This window comes from Leucoraja erinacea, chromosome 2 (genome assembly GCF_028641065.1).
Source record: "Leucoraja erinacea ecotype New England chromosome 2, Leri_hhj_1, whole genome shotgun sequence".
NCBI lineage: Eukaryota > Metazoa > Chordata > Chondrichthyes > Rajiformes > Rajidae > Leucoraja > Leucoraja erinaceus.
Window position 1 is genome coordinate 95,669,534 of NC_073378.1, and position 20,967 is coordinate 95,690,500.

A 20,967-nucleotide genomic window follows, 5' to 3' on the forward strand; every position below is an offset into this window, starting at 1 on the left:
AGCCAAGTGACTTGAGCTGACATCAGTAGTGACTGATGAATGTTGTGGAATGTGGTCCTGTCAGTAGAAGGCTCTCCAAACCGAGCAGCTTCTTTATGTCCAGTTTCTGCCTGTTCAGTGAGTTGGTACCAAAGAGTAGCAAACTGTATTCAGAATGCTTCATCTGTAATTCCTCCAAAATGGCTTCTCAACCTCGTAATCGCTAAAAGAAACAAATATGAAGAACGTAAATTCAACCACAGGAACCTGCCTGATTCTGGTAGTACAGGTACACAACCTTTTATCCGAAAGCCTTGGGACCAGACACTTCTCGGATTTCGGAATTTTTTGGATTTCGTAATGGAAGATTTTTAGCGTAGATTAGGTAGGTAGCGCGGGCGGCTTGAAAAGTCTGGAGTGGCTGCCTCCTCCCCAGAGACAGTGGGAATCATTGTAAATCATTGCTTAAATGTTAGTCAGTTAGTTTGGAGGGATTTTATGTGGTGGGGGGGGGTGAAGGGGGAAACTTTAATTCTTAGTCCCCTACCTGGTCGGAGAGGCGGGGAGCGGGCAATGCCTTACCAGGTCGTCATGCAGTAAGCTCCGGAGCGCTGTGGCCGCCGACTCCCAACATTGTGGAGCTGGGGCTGCGAACGTCTGGCCCCGGGCGGCGCCGGTTGGAGCTACGACCCCGGCGAACTCTACCCCTGGCTGCGCGGTGCTCCAAATCCAGCGCGGCCCGCAGCCCCAGCCCCAGCTCCGCGATGTTGGGAGTCGGCGGCCACAGCGCTGAGATACCAACGGGGAGCGGGCAATGCCTTACCGGGTCGCCGTGCGGTAAGCTCCGGAGCAATGTGGCCGCCGACTCCCAACATCGCGGAGCTGGGGCTGCGAGCGTCCGGCCGCGGGCGGCGCCGGTTGGAGCTCCGACCCCGGCGAACTCTACCCCTGGCTGCGCGGCGCTCCAAATCCAGCGCGGCCCGCGGCCGGACGCCCGCAGCTCCAGCTCCGCGATGTCGGGCGTCGGCGGCGTCGCAGCGCTGGGATACCAGCGGGGAGCGGGCAATGCCTTACCGGGTCGCCGTGCGGTAAGCTCCGGAGTGCTCCGGACTCCCAACATCGCGGAGCTGGGGCTGCGGGCGTCTGGCCGTGGGCTGCACTGGATTTGGAGCGCCACGCAGCCAGGGGTAGAGTTGCCGGGGTCGGAGCTACAACCGGCGCCGCCCGTGGCTGGAAGCCCGCAGCCCCAGCTCCGCGATGTTGGGAGTCGGCGGCCACAGCGCTCCGGAGCTTACTGCACGGCGACCCGGTAATGCATTGCCCGCACCCCGCCTCTCCCACCAGGTAGGGGGACTAAGAATTCAAGTTTCCCCTTCACCCGCACCCCCCACCCCCCCCCCCCCCCCTCACATAAAAGCCCTCCAAACTAACTGACTAACATTTAAGCAATGATTTACAGATGTTTTAGTGTCTCCCCGGTCTCCGGGGAGGAGGCAGCCGCTACAGAAGTACAGACCTGGGTTGACGATGGGTCGTTTTGGGTCAGGTTTGGCGCCAAACGCGAGCTTTGGTGTGCAGGCGACATCCTGGAAAAAATGTCCAGTTTTCAGAGCTTTTCTGTTTCCAGAACTCCGGATAAAAGGTTGTGCTCCTGTAATTGAAACTCTAGCAGAAGGTTTCCTGAAAGAGAACTTTAGCTGCAGGTTCATCTGAGATCCTAAAATTACACTGCATAGGGCTGAGTTGCTTTCTAATCATATTAAACAAATTACAAAGAATGTGTATAGGCATTTTAATTTTTACCAAATTGAACAATACAGATTGTGGATTTTTACTTGCCTCATTGGATTGGCAAAGATGCCAAGTTATAATTTGACAATATTACTTCCCAGTGATTTTAAGTCTGATTTCATGTAGTCACAAGAGACTCTGGATGCTGGAAACCGAGTGACAATAATCTGCTGGAAGAAATTAGCAGGTCGAGTAGCATCTGTGGGGAAAACATATTTGTCGACATTTCAGGTTTAAATCCTACATCAGGAGTGATTAAGTGTAGGTATGGCATAAAACCATTAGTTCCACATAGGGCAGGTAAGATAATAGTTGTACCTACTCAGTGATAATTATATTATAAAACATGTATTTGGTGCACAAACATGATGCTATTGCTGAATGCCTTCCAAATGCATGTTGTCACTTGCAAGGTTAGAGAGATGAAAAATAGAGGCATTAAAACACAAGTGAACATATGTAAGATGAAACTGTTTGGCATCTAATTTAATGTCAGGGATCCAAACTAGATTCCAAGAATGACTCCCCAAATTCAAGTGTGCTGCCCAACTAGTAGGCAGGAAATTGAAAGTGCTTATGATGCCAGCCAACATCAGATATAAGGTCCCCAGAATGTGTTTACCAGGATCTTTTTCATGGGGCACCTTCTTTAGAGCTGCAGCCTCCAAAATACAAAGTGAGAATAGGAAGAGAGAAAATGCACCTCCTGACTCTAACAGGAACGCTGTGTACTGCTGATGATTTGCAATCTTATTCCCTCTCACTCCCATTCCTTGGGGAATTCACTTGGGCTGATTCCAGATAGGGTCTGCACATGGTTTTCAAGCCTCTGATGGATGAGCTGCATTATGACACCCAAAGGACACCTTCAGCTACACCAGGTTGATGTGGATAAGTCCTACGGAATGTTTCATGTGAATCTCAGCCCAACTCCTTCAGCTACTCAAAACAGGTGGAGCAAACACGATGCATCAATTTTAGGAGCAAGATACATATCCTGACAGCATTTGTAAATATGGTAACCTACAGAAAATCTGGCCATAAATGTCTGTAAAACATGTTTTGTCAAGAGGGGTCACCAAACAATATTTTACACATTGGCCACAGCGCTAAACATTAACATGCTAAAAGGTGCTCTACACTTATTCACTTTCAACTTTATCTCATTTCCACCGTGTAAGAGACCAAAGCAATAGTATAATAATGATCGAAAAGGTTGGACTCAGATGCAGTTGGGCAAGGAGAGGGACCTCGGGTCATGGGCCTGCAGCAGCCTGGGTCTTAGCTGGGCTTACCTGGATCATGGGTGTGGACATTTGGACCTCCAACATGTGGACTGGACTTGGACTATCAATTTTATTTCCTTTTCCTTTTTCTTTGCAAACGATGACAAGGTATGCCGACTATGCATTTGTGCAAAATAATTTCACTGTGCTGTGCATATGTGACAATAAAGAACCATTGAAGTGCAAGCACGGTGGTGCAGCAGTAGAGTTGCTGCCTTTCAGTGAATACAGCACCGGAGACCCGGGTTCAATCCTGACTACGGTTGCTGGCTGTACCCAGTTTGTACGTTCTCCCCATGACCTGCGTGGGTTTTCTCCGAGATCTTTGGTTTCCTCACACACTACAAAGATATACAGGTTTGTAGGTTAATTGGCTTGGTAAATGTGACAATTGTCCCTAGTGGGTGTAGGATAGTGTTAATGTGCGGGGTTCACTGGTCTGCACGGACCCGGTGGGCCGAAGGGCCATTTCCACGCTGCCTCTCTAAACTAAATTTAAAAAGGTATATGGAATGAGTTGCCGGAGGAGGTAGTTGAGGCAGGTACATTTATATTTAAGAAACATTTACACAGGTACATAGATAGGATAGGTTTAGAGGGATATGGACCAAATGCAGGCCGGTGGGACTAGTCTAGATGGGACAAGTTAGATGGCATGGGTTTGTTGAGCCAAAGGGCCTGTTTCCATGCTGTATGACCACGACTCTATATGGGAGTTCAAAGCTTCCATCAACAAGATAACTGGTTATCAAAAGTAATATTTTGGCTTCCCAAATCATTACACTACCAGCATCTCCCATTGTTTTCCTATAGTTGCACTTGTAACTAGTTACTTTCTGAGACAATTTTGCTTTATAAATCCAATGTTTAGATTGTCTTCAATTCAAACAGGAGACCTAATCCCATCGTGATGTGGTTATGGCAACGTGTGCTAACATTGCAATAGGCTAATGATATCTGATAAATATGTGGATGACAGTGCACTCACCCCAATTTCTTGGTTGGGGAATGCAGATAGGTTCAGGGAATTGTGATCTTACAGAGGCAGTATATTCAAGCTTTCTCATCCTGTGGGTAGAGAGGATCCAGTTCTTCCCACCATCTTCAGATTAACTGCTAATATGATCTCGACCACTCCATGGCGGTCAACTATTACCCATTTTTTCTCCCCCGTCCTTTTACAATTTTCTGATCCCCCATGTTCGCTCCTGCCCCTCCTCATGGATGTATTCTCATTCCAATCATCTGCAATTTCCACAGCTTCTGGTATTAGATTCAACGGGACCACCACACAATAGTTTCCAGCAATTCTGTATCCCCGTGTCCCACTTGCTAGCTACATTCCGATCATTCTGTAAACATCAGGGCCTTTGTCTTTCTATTTACTTGTTGCATTCAATTTTTCTTCAACTACGTCCAAGCACATCAGCACCTCTGGTGATCACACCTCATAGCTCTTTCTCCAGGTCTTAAATTAATGTGGAATCATTTTTGTGTTAATTTAGTGTTAATACGGTTTATATTCATGAAAGGGTCACCTAACCTTACCTAATATTTCTAGTGTGTTTGGGATGAATTATTTAATGATTGTTGATGTTGCTGGTTAACTAGGTTCCTGCTGTAAAAGAATTGAACTGAAACGGTAAAGGACAGTGTCCTCTAATTTGCCAGCAATTCATCTTTAGCAGAACGTTTATAGAAAAGTTCACGGTACAGCCAGAAAGAAGAGGAAGGCTGCAATATAAGAGATGGGGTAAAGCTTTGTTAATACGGCCCAAAGGTAATACCCATTAACCTGGAGGGCCACCCTGATATGCTGCAGTTTTGTGTTCACTGTTAGTGCTTTGCCTCCCACAAATAGAAAGGGCTCTGTCCACGAGTGATCTGATGACCCTGCTGTCCATTGAGCGATTGGACATGAGAAGTGAATTTGAATGACTGTCAGTGGCTTCATGAGAGAGTTATTTTACTTCCTTGCACTAATTTAAGTAAATTCCATTAAGATTATTTTTTAATTCTTAATTTTCATATTTGCCAAAGAGAAGGGAAAATATGATTTGAAGTGTATTTTACCTGAAGGTTTTACAATATTAAGGCTGGGTGAATGGGATTTATAAAGATCTATAGGATTTCGATTTATTGAGTGTACAATCTCGGTCAGAAAGATAATGTCATCTTAGATACAGATTTACCTGGTTCTTTTACATAACAGTATTTAATTTTGTTGCAAATTGTACCAACTTCTTGGGTTGTTCTGCTGCAGTAAATGTGAAGTGGTGCACATTTAACATAATAAATATTCTGTTCAAAATATTTTGGAAATACTTCTGCACAGTAAACCTAAGACTCAAAACATCTATGTGAAAATAGTTATTATTCAGCCAGTTAGGGAACCAGCAGAAGATATTACAGGACAAGATTTATTTTAAAACATCCTGAAAATTATTGTGGTTTGAGAGAAAAAAACACACTAAGACTTGAACACAGAGCAGGATAAGCAACATAGACAAAACATAAGCAACATAGTACATTACACATTTTTCAAAACTTAACTTAGCTTGAAAGTAATGAAAATGCAATTTGAATTAAATATTGTGGACATTGTAAAGAAAGAAATGCATGTTTTATTTATTCAATTTTTTAATTGTCTTTTCAACACATCAATACATTTTAACAGTTGTCTGACTCTTCTGCAGCAAAGTGGCTAAAATATACAACACATAATTAGAACTGTGAAGCTAGCAGCTAATAGCTGTTTAAAAAGCAACATTGAAAAAAAATCACATTTAAAATAATACAATCTTTTGTTTTTAAATTTGACATATGCCTAAAAAGGCTGTGAATAAATGCAATTAATGGTTTTGCTTACTTACTACCTTGCTGGATGAAATTCAATCTATATCAGACTCTGTGGATACCATTTGAGTTCCTTTCTCTTTACCTATACCCAACCTCCAGAATCATATTATGACTTCTAATCAAAAAGGTACAATTGGTGTAGGAATGCCAGTATAAAATATATATTAGAAAGGAAAAGGAAAATATGTAAACAGTGAGCATGTAAACCTGCTGGAATTAAACTATGGGGTCTGTGGAGCACCAGGAAGAGAAAAAAACAGTGGATCTCTATCTGAAAGTGTTAATCTGTGTTGCCTTCCCAGAAATGCCCCCCCAAAAGTGCCTTCTTGCACTACCTTTTGGAACGTCACTCAAGAATGAGTAAAATTGGTAAAATTGTTACTCTCGTTTTAGGCCTTTCTCCCTTAACCAAAAAATCTATGAAGTAAAATAAAATGAGTGTAATCCTCTTTCAAATGTGAAGAACGAGAATATTTAATTAACTGATCATAAAAAAAAATGAAAATAAAGGAGAAGACCTTCAGTGGGATCCTTCCTCTGACTTAGTGAATAAAACATTCAGCCATAATTTTATGTTTTATTTATTACATACATCGAATTTTGTGATTTCTTCTTTGATCTAACAATGTTCTGCACTACATAAATTCAACATCATTTAATACGAGACTGTATTCCCTTTCAACTCAATATAATTTCAGTAGTGGCATGACAGAGCATTATATTGTTGTAGCAAAATGTGAAGTCATATCTAATGAGTCCAAAAATTAAAAGCAATAAAATATTACTTTCAAAAGTTAAGTTTAGAAAATTAGTAAACCAAATAAATATTTTCCTTCAACAATATTTTGGGAGGGACTTTTAAATTCAAATGCAGAGAAGAATTGCAATTTGCTGTTTATGTTTTGAACACAAAGTTATATATGATCCTATGACCCCGTAGATTTCTCTAATTGTACCCTAGAGCATTAATTGTGCAAGTCACTATTGAAATAATAAATACAGCAGATATAGATTTCCAAGTGCAAAAAAGACCAACTCTTGAAAGTACCATCTCTTCTTATATTACAACAGTGACTATATCTTGGGGACAATTCCTTGGCAAAACCTGAAACTGTGAAGATGCATATAAATTACTCCTTCATACAATTAAAATTATTTCCTAAAATCAAAATGGTTGCTGAACTGAAGAACTTTTATCATTAAAAAAAAGCAAATGTTTATATTTTTAAGCAACTTTAAAATAACTTGTTCTGTTATTCATATATTATGAAGGTGACATTTTATTTTTTTATTTTTCTAAGCAGTATAAAATAAAATCACTTTTTTTCTCTATCCATCCATACAAAAGATTTGTCATTTTAGTTTAGGTTATGATTCTGTCAGCATCAAATGTTTGTAGTTAAATTGTGCCAAAAAATTTGCTCCTATTATTCTGCCAATGCAAAATTAACTGTGTTTTTCAAATGGTTATTGTCAATTACTTTTTACATCTTATTTGATTTTCAAGAGAAGGGAAACATTGTTTGGGCTGTGCTTACACTTTGCTTTCCTCTCCTTGCTCTAAGTTTGCCTGCCAGCTACCCATGTTGCAAGAGCAAAATTAGATATATCAATGGCATAGATACAGTATCTAAATGACATGCTGCAACTGTTTAGAAAAAATAAGGCAATGGCCATGTATTTGATTGAGCTGTAGTTCTCGGGTTTAAGAGAACTTGCCCATTCAAACTCAATATCTCATAGCAGCGGTAGTTTGCCGAGCGGTAGTGCACATCCAAGAATAGAAAAATAAGCATGGAGCAAATTGGTTCTGACTGATCTCTAATTTTGAGTAACTAAGGTTTTACATGACAATGAACAGTTAAAAAAATAATAATAACCGAGGTGTAACAAAAGTGCAATTTGTGTTATTTACAGCATTGGAATCTGTTGAGCGCCTCAGAATACTGAATTTCGAGTGCCTATTAAAGAATTCCTTTGGGACTCCTGCCGGTGGAATGGACGTGCCTGGTGGGATGGTCTGCGGTGGTGTGCAGCGATGTGGAAGTAGCTGGCGATGACTGTGTCCTGAAAACAGGCCTGTGCCTCTCTGACCCTGTCATGCCAACTATGGCCATCTGAGTTTGGTATGCTCCAAGCTGGTGGACACGATGATGATCCAGGAGCTGCTGTTACCATAGAAACAACACAGTAGGAAGAAATGTGAGAGGGATCAAATAAGACACTTGGAGAAACATGTCAACAAATTAAGTTCATTAGGTCAGAACCATAATAAACACTGTAAAGACTGAAGCCTAGTCAATAAATCCCTTCAACAGATGTTCTCACACTGTCAGTCACTACTGCCATTTAGCAAAATAAGTTTCTTACACTGACTGAGTATTTTCCTGAGGTTGCATTCTTTCGTGAGATACACGACAACTAATAGAATATTAATGATAGCAATATATATATAAACAGTAAAATATGTGTGTTTTACAAATGTATTAAGCTTAAAATGGAACAATATGCCAATGAGAATGTCAGGTATAATTATCAAGTATAATAACACTTTATCATTGCAAGTCTATTTGGTGATGCTGGACATTAATGTGTTGCTATCCGGCTATGAAATATGACCCCCCCCCCCCCCCCCCCCCCTCTATTTCTTCCCAATCACAGAGCTGGAAGCAGCAAGAAAAATACAAGTTTAAATTAATAATAGATATTTATAAAAAAGATATTGAGTTAGAAGCATATCAACATATGCTTCCACACTTTGAGTGGCACAATGTCAGTGCTCACCCCGGCTTGGGACTAAAATATGGGAATTACTTATTGTATCAGGCACAGCCTTGCACGTGTGATTAAGGACAAAGACCTTTTGCTTTGTAAACCTCCCACCAGGAAATAGGTGGGCATTAATAAAAAAGCAAAGGGAGCCAGAATGTAGTCAGAGGAAGAAATTGATTCATGGGGAGATAATTTCACTAGCATATGAGCGAGAGAAAGATTGGGGGCTGGGTAGAGATCATGGAAAGGGTCTTGGGGCAGAATTACAGGGGGAGTTTGGAGGAAGAGGTTGGTACTTCATCATGGTCAATAATGATATCAAAAGCTCTGCCAGGGGCCCCACAGTGTCTTGTGTTGCTTCCCACAATGTCCTGGATGCAGACCCTAGAAGAATCAAAGGTTATCTTCTTAAAACAATCAAATATGTTTATAAGGTTTTGACCAAGCTTGTGGCAGTGATACTGTTTCTGCTGCAAAGGATCAGAGACCTGACAAAGGGGGTGTGCGCATGAGCATTCATGACAAAAGGGCCCGTCCCACTGTACGAGGTAATTCAAGAGTTCTCCCGAGTTTCCCCCGATTCCAACTCGGAGAATTACGGTAATAGCCGTTCGTAGGTACTCGGGGCTCTCGTGAACATTTTTCAACATGTTGAAAAAACTTCACGAGCTTACCGCGTTTCCCGAGTACCCGCCGTTAGCGTTACGAGCCGCTAAGAGACGTCCCGAGCTCCGACGTTCCCGCTACATACTTACCACGAGTTTGATTTTTTTTTTTAACTCGAGAGATCTCTTGGGTAAACTCGTATAGTGGGACAGGCCCTTTAGATGAGAAGAAATTTCAACTAGTGAGTGGTAAAAATTTGAAATTCTCTACACACAGAGATGTGGATGCTTAGTTGCTGAGTGTATTCAAGAAAGATCTAAAGAGTGGCTTTCTTAGAAATTATGGAAAAGCAGAAGTAATCATGATGGACCTGAGCTGGACTTAGCTTCTACCTGTTGGAAGGACATTAGGAGACCCATGTCCGCAATTGTTTCGTGCAACACCTAGTAGGGAAATGAAATGTGCAGGCTGTCCAACAAGGATCTGGCCCCTTCATTTATGGCAAAATGATTATAATGCAATCCTTGTTTTCAAGTTTCATGAATCAAATCTACAGAACATGTTGTTAAGGCAATCAATATTAACTTTTAAAGGTGATTAAATTGCTTGCAAATTGTTATAATAATATTATACTAAGCATATTGCACCAGCTGGTTAATGTGCAAATCCAACAATTCCTCACCATTTTAATCAGGAGTTGGTTTCATTGCTTTGCCATACATTATTACATTGTGAAGGAAAGCACCAAAAATGACGAATGTTGGTGCAAAACAATGCACATTTATTTTTTTAAATTCCCTTTACTGGTGCCATAGTTTGTTGAATTAGATCTCAGCTACGCTGCAATAATACTGCTTCCATTACTGTTGCATTACACGTTTCAGAACCATGAGCAATATGTGTATCCCAGTTTGGCAAAATAATAAATCAGGGAAGGTAGTGCATCCATGGATAACAAGGGAAATCAGGGATAGTATCAAAACAAAAGATGAAGCGTACAAATTAGCCAGAAAAAGTAGCCTACCAGAGGACTGGGAGAAATTCAGAGACCAGCAGAGGAGGACAAAGGGCTTAATTAGGAAAGGGAAAATAGATTATGAATGAAAACTGGCAGGGAACATAAAAACTGACTGCAAAAGCTTTTAGAGATATGTGAAGAGAAAAAGATTAGTTAAAACAAATGTAGGTCCCTTGCAGTCAGAAACGGGTGAATTGATCACGGGGAACAAGGACATGGCAGACCAATTGAATGACTACTTTGGTTCTGCCTTCACTAAGGAAGACATAAATAATCTGCCGGAAATAGCGGGGGACCGGGGGTCAAATGAGATGGAGGAACTAAGTGAAATCCAGGTTAGCCGGGAAGTGGTGTTAGGTAAATTGAATGGATTAAAGGTCGATAAATCCCCAGGGCCAGATAGGCTGCATCCCAGAGTAGTTAAGGAAGTAGCCCCAGAAATAGTGGATACATTAGTGATAACTTTTCAAAACTCTTTAGATTCTGGAGTAGTTCCTGAGGATTGGAGGGTAGCTAATGTAACAACACTTTTTAAAAAGGGAGGGAGAGAGAAAACGGGGAATTACAGACCAGTTAGTCTAACATCGGTAGTGGGGAAACTGCTAGAATCAGTTATTAAAGATGGGATAGCAGCACATTTAGAAAGTGGTGAAATCATTGGACAAAGTCAGCATGGATTAATGAAGGGTAAATCATGTCTGACGTATCTTATAGAATTTTTCGAGGATGTAACTAGTAGAGTGGATAAGGGAGAACCAGTGGATGTGTTATGTCTGGACTTTCACAAGGCTTTCGACAAGGTCCCACATAAGAGATTAGTACACAAACTTAATGCACATGGTATTGAAGGTTCAGTATTGATGTGGATAGAGAACTGGCTGGCAGACAGGAAGCAAAGAGTAGGAGTAAACGAGTCCTTTTCACAATGGCAGGCAGTGACTAGTGGAGTGCCGCAAGGCTCAGTTCTGGGACCCCAGCTATTTACGATATATATTAATGATTTGGACGAGGGAATTGAATGCAATATCTCCAAGTTTGTGGATGACACGAAGCTGGGGGGCAGTGTTAGCTGTGAGGAGGATGCTAGGATGCTGCAAGGTGACTTGGATAGGCTGGGTGAGTGGGCAAATGCATGGCAGATGCAGTATAATGTGGATACATGTGAGGTTATCCACTTTGGTGGCAAAAACAGGAAAGTAGATTATTATCTGAATGGTGGCCGATTAGGAAATGGGGAGATGCAACGAGACCTGGGTGTCATGGTACACCAGTCATTAAAAGTAGGCATGCAGGTGCAGCAGGCAGTGAAGAAGGCGAATGATATGTTAGCATTCATAGCAAAAGGATTTGAGTATAGGAGCAGGGAGGTTCTACTGCAGTTGTACAGGGATCTTGGTGAGACCACACCTGGAGTATTGCGTACAGTTTTGGTCTCCTAATCTGAGGAAAGACATTCTTGCCGTAGAGGGAGTACAGAGAATGTTCACCAGACTGATTCCGGGGATGTCAGGACTTTCATATGAAGAAAGACTGGATAGACTTGGTTTGTACTCGCTAGAATTTAGAAGATTGAGAGGGGATCTTATTGAAACTTACAAAATTCTTAAGGGGTTGGACAGGCTGGATGCAGGAAGATTGTTCCCGATGTTGGGGAAGTCCAGAACAAGGGGTCACAGTTTAAGGATAAGGGGAAATCTTTTAGGACCGAGATGAGGAAAACCTTTTTCACACAGAGAGTGGTGAATCTCTGAAATTCTCTCCCGCAGAAAGTAGTTGAGGCCAGTTCATTGGCTATATTTAAGAGGGAGTTAGATGTGGCCCTTGTGGCTAAAGGGATCAGGGGGTATGGAGAGAAGGCATGTACAGGATACTGAGTTGGATGATCAGCCATGATCATATTGAATGGCGGTGCAGGCTCGAAGGGCCGAATGGCCTACTCCTGCACCTATTTTATATGTTTTCTATGTTTCTATGTGCAGCATTGAAGTCAGTGAATTTCTTATATCATAAATGCAATGAATCAAGAATGACTCACTGTACCATAATCACATCTCCACACATCATAATTCAAAGTAGATCCATTGTGTAAATAACTCCCAGAAAACTGGCCATGCCAGGAGCCAAAATATTTATTAGATGGATTGCTGTCCTTGTAGCTCAGTGCACAGATGTCCCATCGTGTGTGGTACTAGCTGCTATTGAGCCATTCTTCACCAGGATGGCCTAGACTTCAGCCTTGGTCTATGCTGGGGCAACTGAGCTCAGCTGGGGTGCTACAACTAAACTCAGCACCTCTGGATTAATGATAGGAAAAATCGGTCAGGGCTCCCACTTTCAGAACACATGTCTGTTTCTCATCAAAAAGCATTTTTAGGCACAATAATAATTAAAGTGTTTTTAAATTGTGCAAAAAAAGGAACAAACGCTGATTGCTGGAAAATGTACATATGTGTGGGGAAGCTGTCTATTCTCAGCTGTTGTGCAATAACAAACCAACCACCGATCATAATCTGAACCTTAAAAATCCAACATACAAAATATTTATACCTAGAATATAATTTCTACCCAATATGTTCTGAGAAACTATTGCAAAAAAGTGATCCAGACATAACCAAACACTAGTAATAACATTCTCATTACTATTATTAATAAATGCCTGTGTTACAATAAGAATTATTCATTTGATGATGTAATATAATTATGAAATATCTAGATGAATTGTTGATATATTGTTTTCAATCTTCCATGAGAGATGAAACTCTTTTACTTAAATTAGTTTCTCCAGTTAAAACTTAAGCACTGAAATCGGGACCATGCAATGGCCTCCATTTGTAAACAGTCATTAAACATAATAGTTGGTGATAATAGTCTAGATCTTTATTTGAGGGAAAATATTAATTAATATTTTATTAAATGCATGTTAAATATTGCTTGGAATAGTAATTAAATTTGTGTTTGCGAAGTATGTCAATTGCATTAAATTTGATTATTTTATTTCAGATATCCGTGCAAAATATGTCATAATTTACACATCAAACTTCAAATTTACCAGAATTGTTTAAGTCTTGTTCAAATTTCTTTTGACATCTGGAGATCATGAGTTTTTAAAAAATGTCTATTTAATCTGTTATCTGACAGCTAACAGGTTTAATAACGTGGCATAAACAGAAGTGTGAAAAATATTATCCAACTGAGACTAGATTAAATCAATTGTACCAAAGCTGCTTTGTTCTGTTATGGTTAAGATCCCTGTAAAGTTCAAGTTGATTTTAACAGCAGTGCTCGCAGTGAATTTGCACCAAATGAGTTAACAGAGCTTGAATAGTCTACAGAGACAATTGAACAAAATTTTGGCTCTTAATTATTCTGCTATGCAGTCCTTGAAGTGTCAAAGGCAGTCTAAGCATTGTGCAGATTTCCTGCAATTATGTTTGATACTGGGACCTTGCCAGGTGAAATGACCCAACTGCCTTCCCATCCTCAACAGTGTTCAGCTTCATTTGGTGTTAGCATTCAGCATTCTCTATGAAAACAATCAAACCTTCCTTAAACACAACAGCATATGTATCTCTTGTAAATTAAATGGTGATGTACAGCAGGCAATTTTTTTTAAATGAATTCAACAATTTTCACTAGGTAGCTGCTCTTTTAATGTTTCATTTTGCGATAGACACAGGATCATCATTTAATTGTCATAGTCACAGCAAGAAACTAGGCTCTTCAGCCCATCTGACCCAGATGGCACTGGGTATCCCTCATGCCTGTATCTGGCCCATTACTCCTCTAAACCCTTCCTATTCCTATCCATTTAGCCAAGTTCACTTTGATATTGGCATCAGCATGGTATCATTCAATTTATTTAAACATCAACTATAAACGTCAATTTACAAATCAATAGTATAACATTAGAGCTTTGCATGATAAGCCGTTTTTATTGTGTGCACTCCGCCACAAAAATGTGACATCAATTGGATTAGAACAAAATATCCTTCGATGATAGCTCACCCTTATTCCATTTTGGAAAGAGACCTTGCTGTAAAATCAGCTGGTTATTCATCTCCATTCTCCATAAATTGTGATAAAAGTCCGAATTTGCTGCAAAATGATGCATCACAGGATAGCGACATCTGGTAGCATGGTGGCACAGCAGTTGAATTGCTACTTTACAGCACCTAAGACCTGGGTTGATCCTGACCATGGGTGCTGTCTGCACAGAGTTTTAGGTTAGCCTTGTGACCTTCATGGGTTTTCTCCGGGTGCTCTGATTTCCTCCCACCCTCCAAAGACATTGACTTCAGTAAAATTGTAAATTGTCCCTAGTGTGTGTGTAGGATAGTTTTAGTGTGTGGAGATCACAAGTCGGCGCAGGCTCGGTGGGCTGAAGGGCCTGTTTCTGCAGTGTATCTCTAAATTAAACTAATCTGCTTCATTTTATCATAAAGAACATAGAACCCACAAATTCAGCAGTGTTGGCTTTGAATCTTGAGACACAAACATTTGTTTCTATGTTCACTTCCATATTGTCCAATGATTCAGTATGTTGTATACCAGGGGTCGGCAACCTATGGCCCCCGGGCCGAATTCGGCCCGTAGCCCAAAATCATCCGGCCCGCAGGCATATTTATTTTTCCTCAATCATCCGGCCCGCAGACCTCCGTCATCTTCGGTACCTGGAATGGTTAAGAAAGAACTGCAGATGCTGAAAAAAATTGATGGTAGAAAAAAATGCTGGAGTGAGTTTCTGGTACCTGGAAGATGATTTAGCTGTACCGCATCCTGCGCAAAGCTGCCGGCACGGCCGGGGAACCTTCTATGTCTGGGCTTCACTGTCGGGATCGGGGTTGTCAGGGGCGCCGGGGACGAGTTAGTAAGATATTTAAGCGTAGTGCTCCGGGTGGCGTCCTCAAAGGGGTGGGATCTATTTGAACACGTGATTTGATGCCTGCCATCCGGGGCGGGATGGGGGATAATCCATGTGTACACATGATAGATGTGGCCCGTCATCCGCTCACAGACATATGTCCTGGCCCCTTGGCAGAAAAGGTTGCCAACCCCTGTTGTATACAGATCCTAGCTTTACTTAAAGGTGCAAGAAGCTTCATGGTGGTTAAGAAATTCGAATTGGCTTTGAACCCAATACAGTTTTAACCTCATCCCGAGTTCCGAAAATCTATATTGCAACAAACATAGACTACATCTAAGGCAGCAAATACATATTTTCTTTCCTCATCGATAATCCTGCTTCTTGGATTCTGGGTTCTAGGTGAATCTTAAATCCTTGTCTGTCTTTCCAGATACCAACATATCATGGGTCTGATTTCACCGTTAACCTTACACCATGAATAATGGGACAAGGAGTGGTCAATTACTTTAATCAACTCTTACTATGTCTTGTCTCTTGGTTTGGTTAGAGCAGGCAAAGACAACGTCTATGTATTTCTATCAATACCTAAAAGCAAAGTGAATTTCCTTTTCCCTTCCCCAATTTCATATGAGGAACAAAAATATTAATTCCATCCTTTATATAGAAACATAGAAATATAACTTTAAAAACATTGGTATTTTATATGACAGCAAATTAACTTCAGCAGAAACCTAGCTTGTTTTATTACAGGCATGGGCACAATGAATGTATGTTTAGGTCTAGTTCAAACAGGTGAAGCAATGCATCATCTGCTGTTGCTTTGATGAGGAATTAGCTCCAAAAATACTTGATTTTCCTTGGTTTTTATAATATACCCTCAGCGGTGAGAAATCTGCCCAATGCCACTGAAGTGTGCAGAAGACAAAAGCTCCAGTTTGATGTGTTTCTGCATGTTGCTCTCCCTGAAAATAGTGAAGGGATTAATGATCCAATGACATCCAATCATTCACCATGTCCCAGATTGTTATTCTATTCAAACATGCACAGTGAATAGTGTTGTTTAGTTTAGTTGAGAGATACAGGGCGGAAACAGTCCATTTATACCAAGCCAATTAACCTACAAACCTGTACGTCTTTGGAATGTGGGAGGAAACCAAATATCTCGGAGAAAACACATGCAGGTCACGGGAAGAACGTACAAACTCCTTACAGTAAGCACCCATCGCCGGGATCGAACCCGGGCGCTGTAAGGCAGCAACTCTACCGCTGCACCATCGTGCCGCTAATACTGCAAAGCACATTGAAGCCCTTGGAATAAGCTAAGATATTTAGCTCAACACACTCATTGAAAATATTCTCTTCACTTTTTGAAATCAATCACGAACACATACAATTAAAATAGCTAAAACCTTTGTAAAAGAATCAGACATAAAATTTTCAAACAACTAGTGTAAGGAATCCTAAACTGCGAATTTAATGTGTAGTTTCAAGAACATCGAGGTTAAATTTTATTTTACAAGATTGCACAGAGCATGGAGCAAGTGCCCCGAACAGGTGGATCGGCGAGTGTGGGGCAGGTCTATATTGGCGTTAAACTGGGCCTGGAGTCTCATTTGTAATTGGGAGAGCTACCCATCTTTGCTATGCCACTTCAGCCAGTGCCCAGGGGATTGTGATGTAGTTGGATGACTAGTAATGTGCTTCAGCCCCAGAACATTTAATGTTTCTTTTTTAAACTAACCTTTTGTTGCTTTTACCGAGAGACACTAACATAGACTTTAGGCTGGCATTTACATAAAAGTGGCCCGATATTTAATTTATTCAATGAAGAGGTTTCCTTGAAATTACCAGACTCAACAACGAGTGAAACTAAAAAAAAACTAAATGCAAGAAATATGAAATATAAAATGCTGGTAAAACTCAGCAGATCAGGCAATATTTATGGAAAGACAAATAATTAACAATGCCTTCCATGCCCAAAACATTAACTCAACTAATTTACTGAGCTTTCCACGCATTTATTTTTTCAATATTTTAGGAGATGTCTTCACTTAGGCATGGTTCATTGATCCAATAGTTGATGTGTGATATACTTGCTTCATTGAGGCCAAATAGTTATTTCAATTTCGTCCTCATGATGTTACATAAAGTTTTGGCAGAGCAGGTGGCTGCTGGATTATTCAAGAGCCCAACCTAGTCCAAAACCCACTAATGCAAAGGAACCTGCACAGTAATTACACATTTATTCTTTTTATATTCTCAAGCATGTACGGTTATTTGTTTCTCATGATTTGTTTGACGGCACTGGGCCTGTACTCGCTGGAGTTTAGAAGATTGAGGGGGGACCTCATTGAAACATACAGAATAGTGAAAGGCTTGGATAGAGTGGGTGTGGAGAGGATGTTTCCACTGGTGGGAGAGTCTAGGATGAGAGGTTATAACCTCAGAATTAAAGGACATTATTTTAGGTAGGAGGAATTTCGTTAGTCAGAGGATGGCGAGTCTGTGGAATTTATTGCCACAGAATGCTGTGGAGGCTGTCAATTATATTTTTAAGGCAGATATAGATAGATTCTTGATTAATACAGGTGACAGGGGTTATGGGGAGAAGGCAGGACAATGGGGTTAGGAGGGAGAGATAGGTCGGCCATGATTGAATAGCAGAGTAGACGATGAGCCGAATGGCCTAATTCGGCTCCTATCACTTATGATCTATAAGAAGTCAACCTAGAGCAAAAATATCATAAAGAGAGATATCTCCAAATGATGACATTGATTTAGAATCATTGCATAAACAGTAAAACGAGTTTTACTAGAATGATATCAGATCCAAGAGGTGCAACTGTGTGGAAAGACAAAACAGGCGGGTGCTATTTTTTCCAGGAAATAGAATGATGAGACATAATAGAGGTATTCAAAATTATTATCATGACTAATTAATGCAGGACAGTTGATGTGTCAAAGTCCCATATGGTAGGTGGTGCAGAAGGTTAGGGCACATGGGATCTAAACTGTGTTGTCAAAATTGATACTAATTTGAATTGGTGATAGGAAGTAGGGTGAAGTGTTTGAGGGATATTGGAAGTGTATAACCAGTGTTATACGGCAGGGATGTGTGCTGAGACCTTTGACATTTGTCAGTAGGCGGACTAATTAGTAAGTTTGCTGATGCCACAACAATTGTTGGAGCAGTAGTAGTTGGAAATGTGGGTGAGCAGTGGCATATATAGTTTGACCCAGACAAGTGGGAAGTACTACATTTTGGGAAATCAAATACTAACGGATATTTCACACAGAGGATCATTATGTAACACAAAGTTTATGTAATGAGCAGTTGGAGGGCCAGGTACAATTGCAAAATTTAAAAGATATTTGGACAGGTATATGAATAGCAAAGGGTTGTGGGATAGGGACTAAATGCAGGCAAATGGTACGAGTTCCGGAAGACACCCTAGTAACGATGGCCAAGTTGGGCAGAAGGCCCGTTGTTGTGCAGTATATAACTCTATAACTATGGCTACAAACAGTAACTGGCAGGGAGCTCAGGAGTGTTGATGCTGATGTACAGATGGGGTGCAAGATCATAGTTCCCTGAAAATGGCAATATAGGCCAATGCATTCAGTTTAAAGGTTGGCAAATCACATTGCAGCAATACAAAATGTTGGTTAGGTTACATTTGGAGTATTGTACAATATATAGTTCTGATCACCACACTACAGGAAGGATGTAATGGGATTACAAGGATTGTACGAGATCCAATGGTGGGAATGGAGGGTTTTACTTATTTGGAGAGATTGTATAGGCAGGGGTTATTCTCACAGGAAAGCAGGAGGCTGAGGTTTCTGAAATTCTGAGGGCCCTAGATAGAAAAAATAGTCAGAGTCTTTCTCCTGGTTGGGGAGGACATAGTTAAAGGTAAAACGAGAGAAATGTAATGCAGATCTGTGGGGCACTTTTCATGCAGAGAGTGGCGGTTGTATGGAACGAGCTGTCACCAGAAGTGTTAGAAGAAAATACAATTATAATGTTTAAAAGGCATTAAACTCAAAGGTGGATAGGCAAGGAGTGGAACAATCCAGACCTAAGGCAGGAAAACGGGATTAGCACAGATAGGCTTCGCAGTCGGCATGGATGAGTAGGAAACATAGAAACATAGAAAATTGGTGCAGTAATTCGAGCCAGCACCGCCATTCAATAGGATCATGGCTGTTTTAGTGTAGAGATAGAACGCGGCAGTAGGCCTTTTTGGCCCACCGAGTCCGCACTCACCAGCAATCCGCGCACCACTTACAATCCTACACACACTATGAACAATTTACAATTATACCAAGCAAATCAGTCTATAAACCTGTCGGTCTTTGGGGTGTTGGGGAAGAAACCGATCCTGGAGAAAACCCATGCAGGTCACAGAGAGAACGTCCAAACTCCATATGGACAGCATCCATAGTCAGGATCGAACCAGGGTGTCTGGCCCTGTAAGGCAGCAACTCCACTGCTGCACCACTGCGACTTGCCCCAAGTTGGGCTGAAGGGCCTACTTCTGTGCTGTACAACTATTTGACTGTATGACCCTATGGTGATTCAACACAGTAGTCAAGAAGAAAGTGCTTCCACCACATAGCAATCATAAATATGGACCTGATGGAGAAAGATATAAAAGTGTAGATTGATAGTTTGGAATGAAATAAGGTTTATGTAAAAGCATGATCCATAGACCTTTCAGCTGCATGATCTGATCCCACTGGGAAAAAAATCTATGCCATCTAAACATGGATTTAAAGATTTCAGGAACTTGTAAAACGTCAACATTTTTTTTTTTTACATTTGACAACTAAAATGTAATAGCCACACCAGAAGTTAATAGGAACCTACAGCTTGGAGTTCTCACAGTGAGCAGAGAGGTGTAACCTTTCATTTTACCACAAGATCTCAAGAACTGAATGCTATGGGCATTCAGTTAGTTTTGTGACATTCTAAAGTAAAATCACAGAGAAATGCAGTATAGGAATGGGAAAATGTCAGGCAACTCCAAAAACGTACAGATTTGTAGGTTAATTGGCTTGGTGTAAAGGTGTAAATGTAAAATTGTCCCGAGTATGTGTAAGGTAGTGTTGATGTGCGGGGATCGCAGGTCGGTGCAGACTTGGTGAGCTGAAAATACCTCGTACCACTTTTTTCTTTTCTGTGCACTGTCCCAACATTTTTCCTTTATCACAAAAGACAATGGCAGATTTTCTGGCTTAGCAATCAATACTTGCTTACTGATGAACTGATGGAAATAATGTTACAAAATGCTACTTCAAATGATGATACAGACTTTCTCCTTTATATTGAATACTTTCTGCACAAAAATCTGCAGCTAACTTTTCTTTCTCACACTGTTTATTATGGACGCAGATTATGTTGATGATTTTTTTTTTTGAATCAGGAAGTTAGACATGTTTTGACAAAATGATCTATTGATTACAAGGCCATTTTTTGTGGCCTCTCTCAAAATAAATCAATTATCTCTAAATGAGGCATTCTCCTAATGTTAAGCAATTACTGACCACTGCAACCCCTATAAAGAAGAGTCACAACAATTGGGCAGCACAGTGCCTGCAAGACAGCAAACAGTGTTTATAGTAATTCCTTTCAGCTGTCAGAGGCAGGAAGTCTCCAAAAGGGCCATTCACTCTCTCCGGGGTGAAGGGCTTTGATATTGCAGTGTGCTTTCTACCCGGTATAGCAAGGTCAGGCGAACACATAAAAAGCAGCGATTAAAGAAATACAATATTAGCAAAGTGTGGCA

The 20,967-nt window shown here is 40.9% G+C and overlaps 1 protein-coding gene across 6 annotated transcripts in view; it reads right to left on the reverse strand.

The window, feature by feature from the left end:
- Positions 1-5,670: 5,670 nt before the first annotated feature.
- hdac9b (histone deacetylase 9b) overlaps positions 5,671-20,967 on the reverse strand; it is a 542,867-nt gene continuing 527,570 nt past the window's right edge. For all 6 annotated transcript variants that reach the window (XM_055661563.1, XM_055661579.1, XM_055661556.1 and 3 more), the window contains one exon: positions 5,671-8,083. In XM_055661563.1, the coding sequence (XP_055517538.1) occupies positions 7,880-8,083 (204 nt within the window). In that variant the 3' untranslated portion in view covers positions 5,671-7,879. The remainder of the gene's footprint in view (positions 8,084-20,967) is intronic.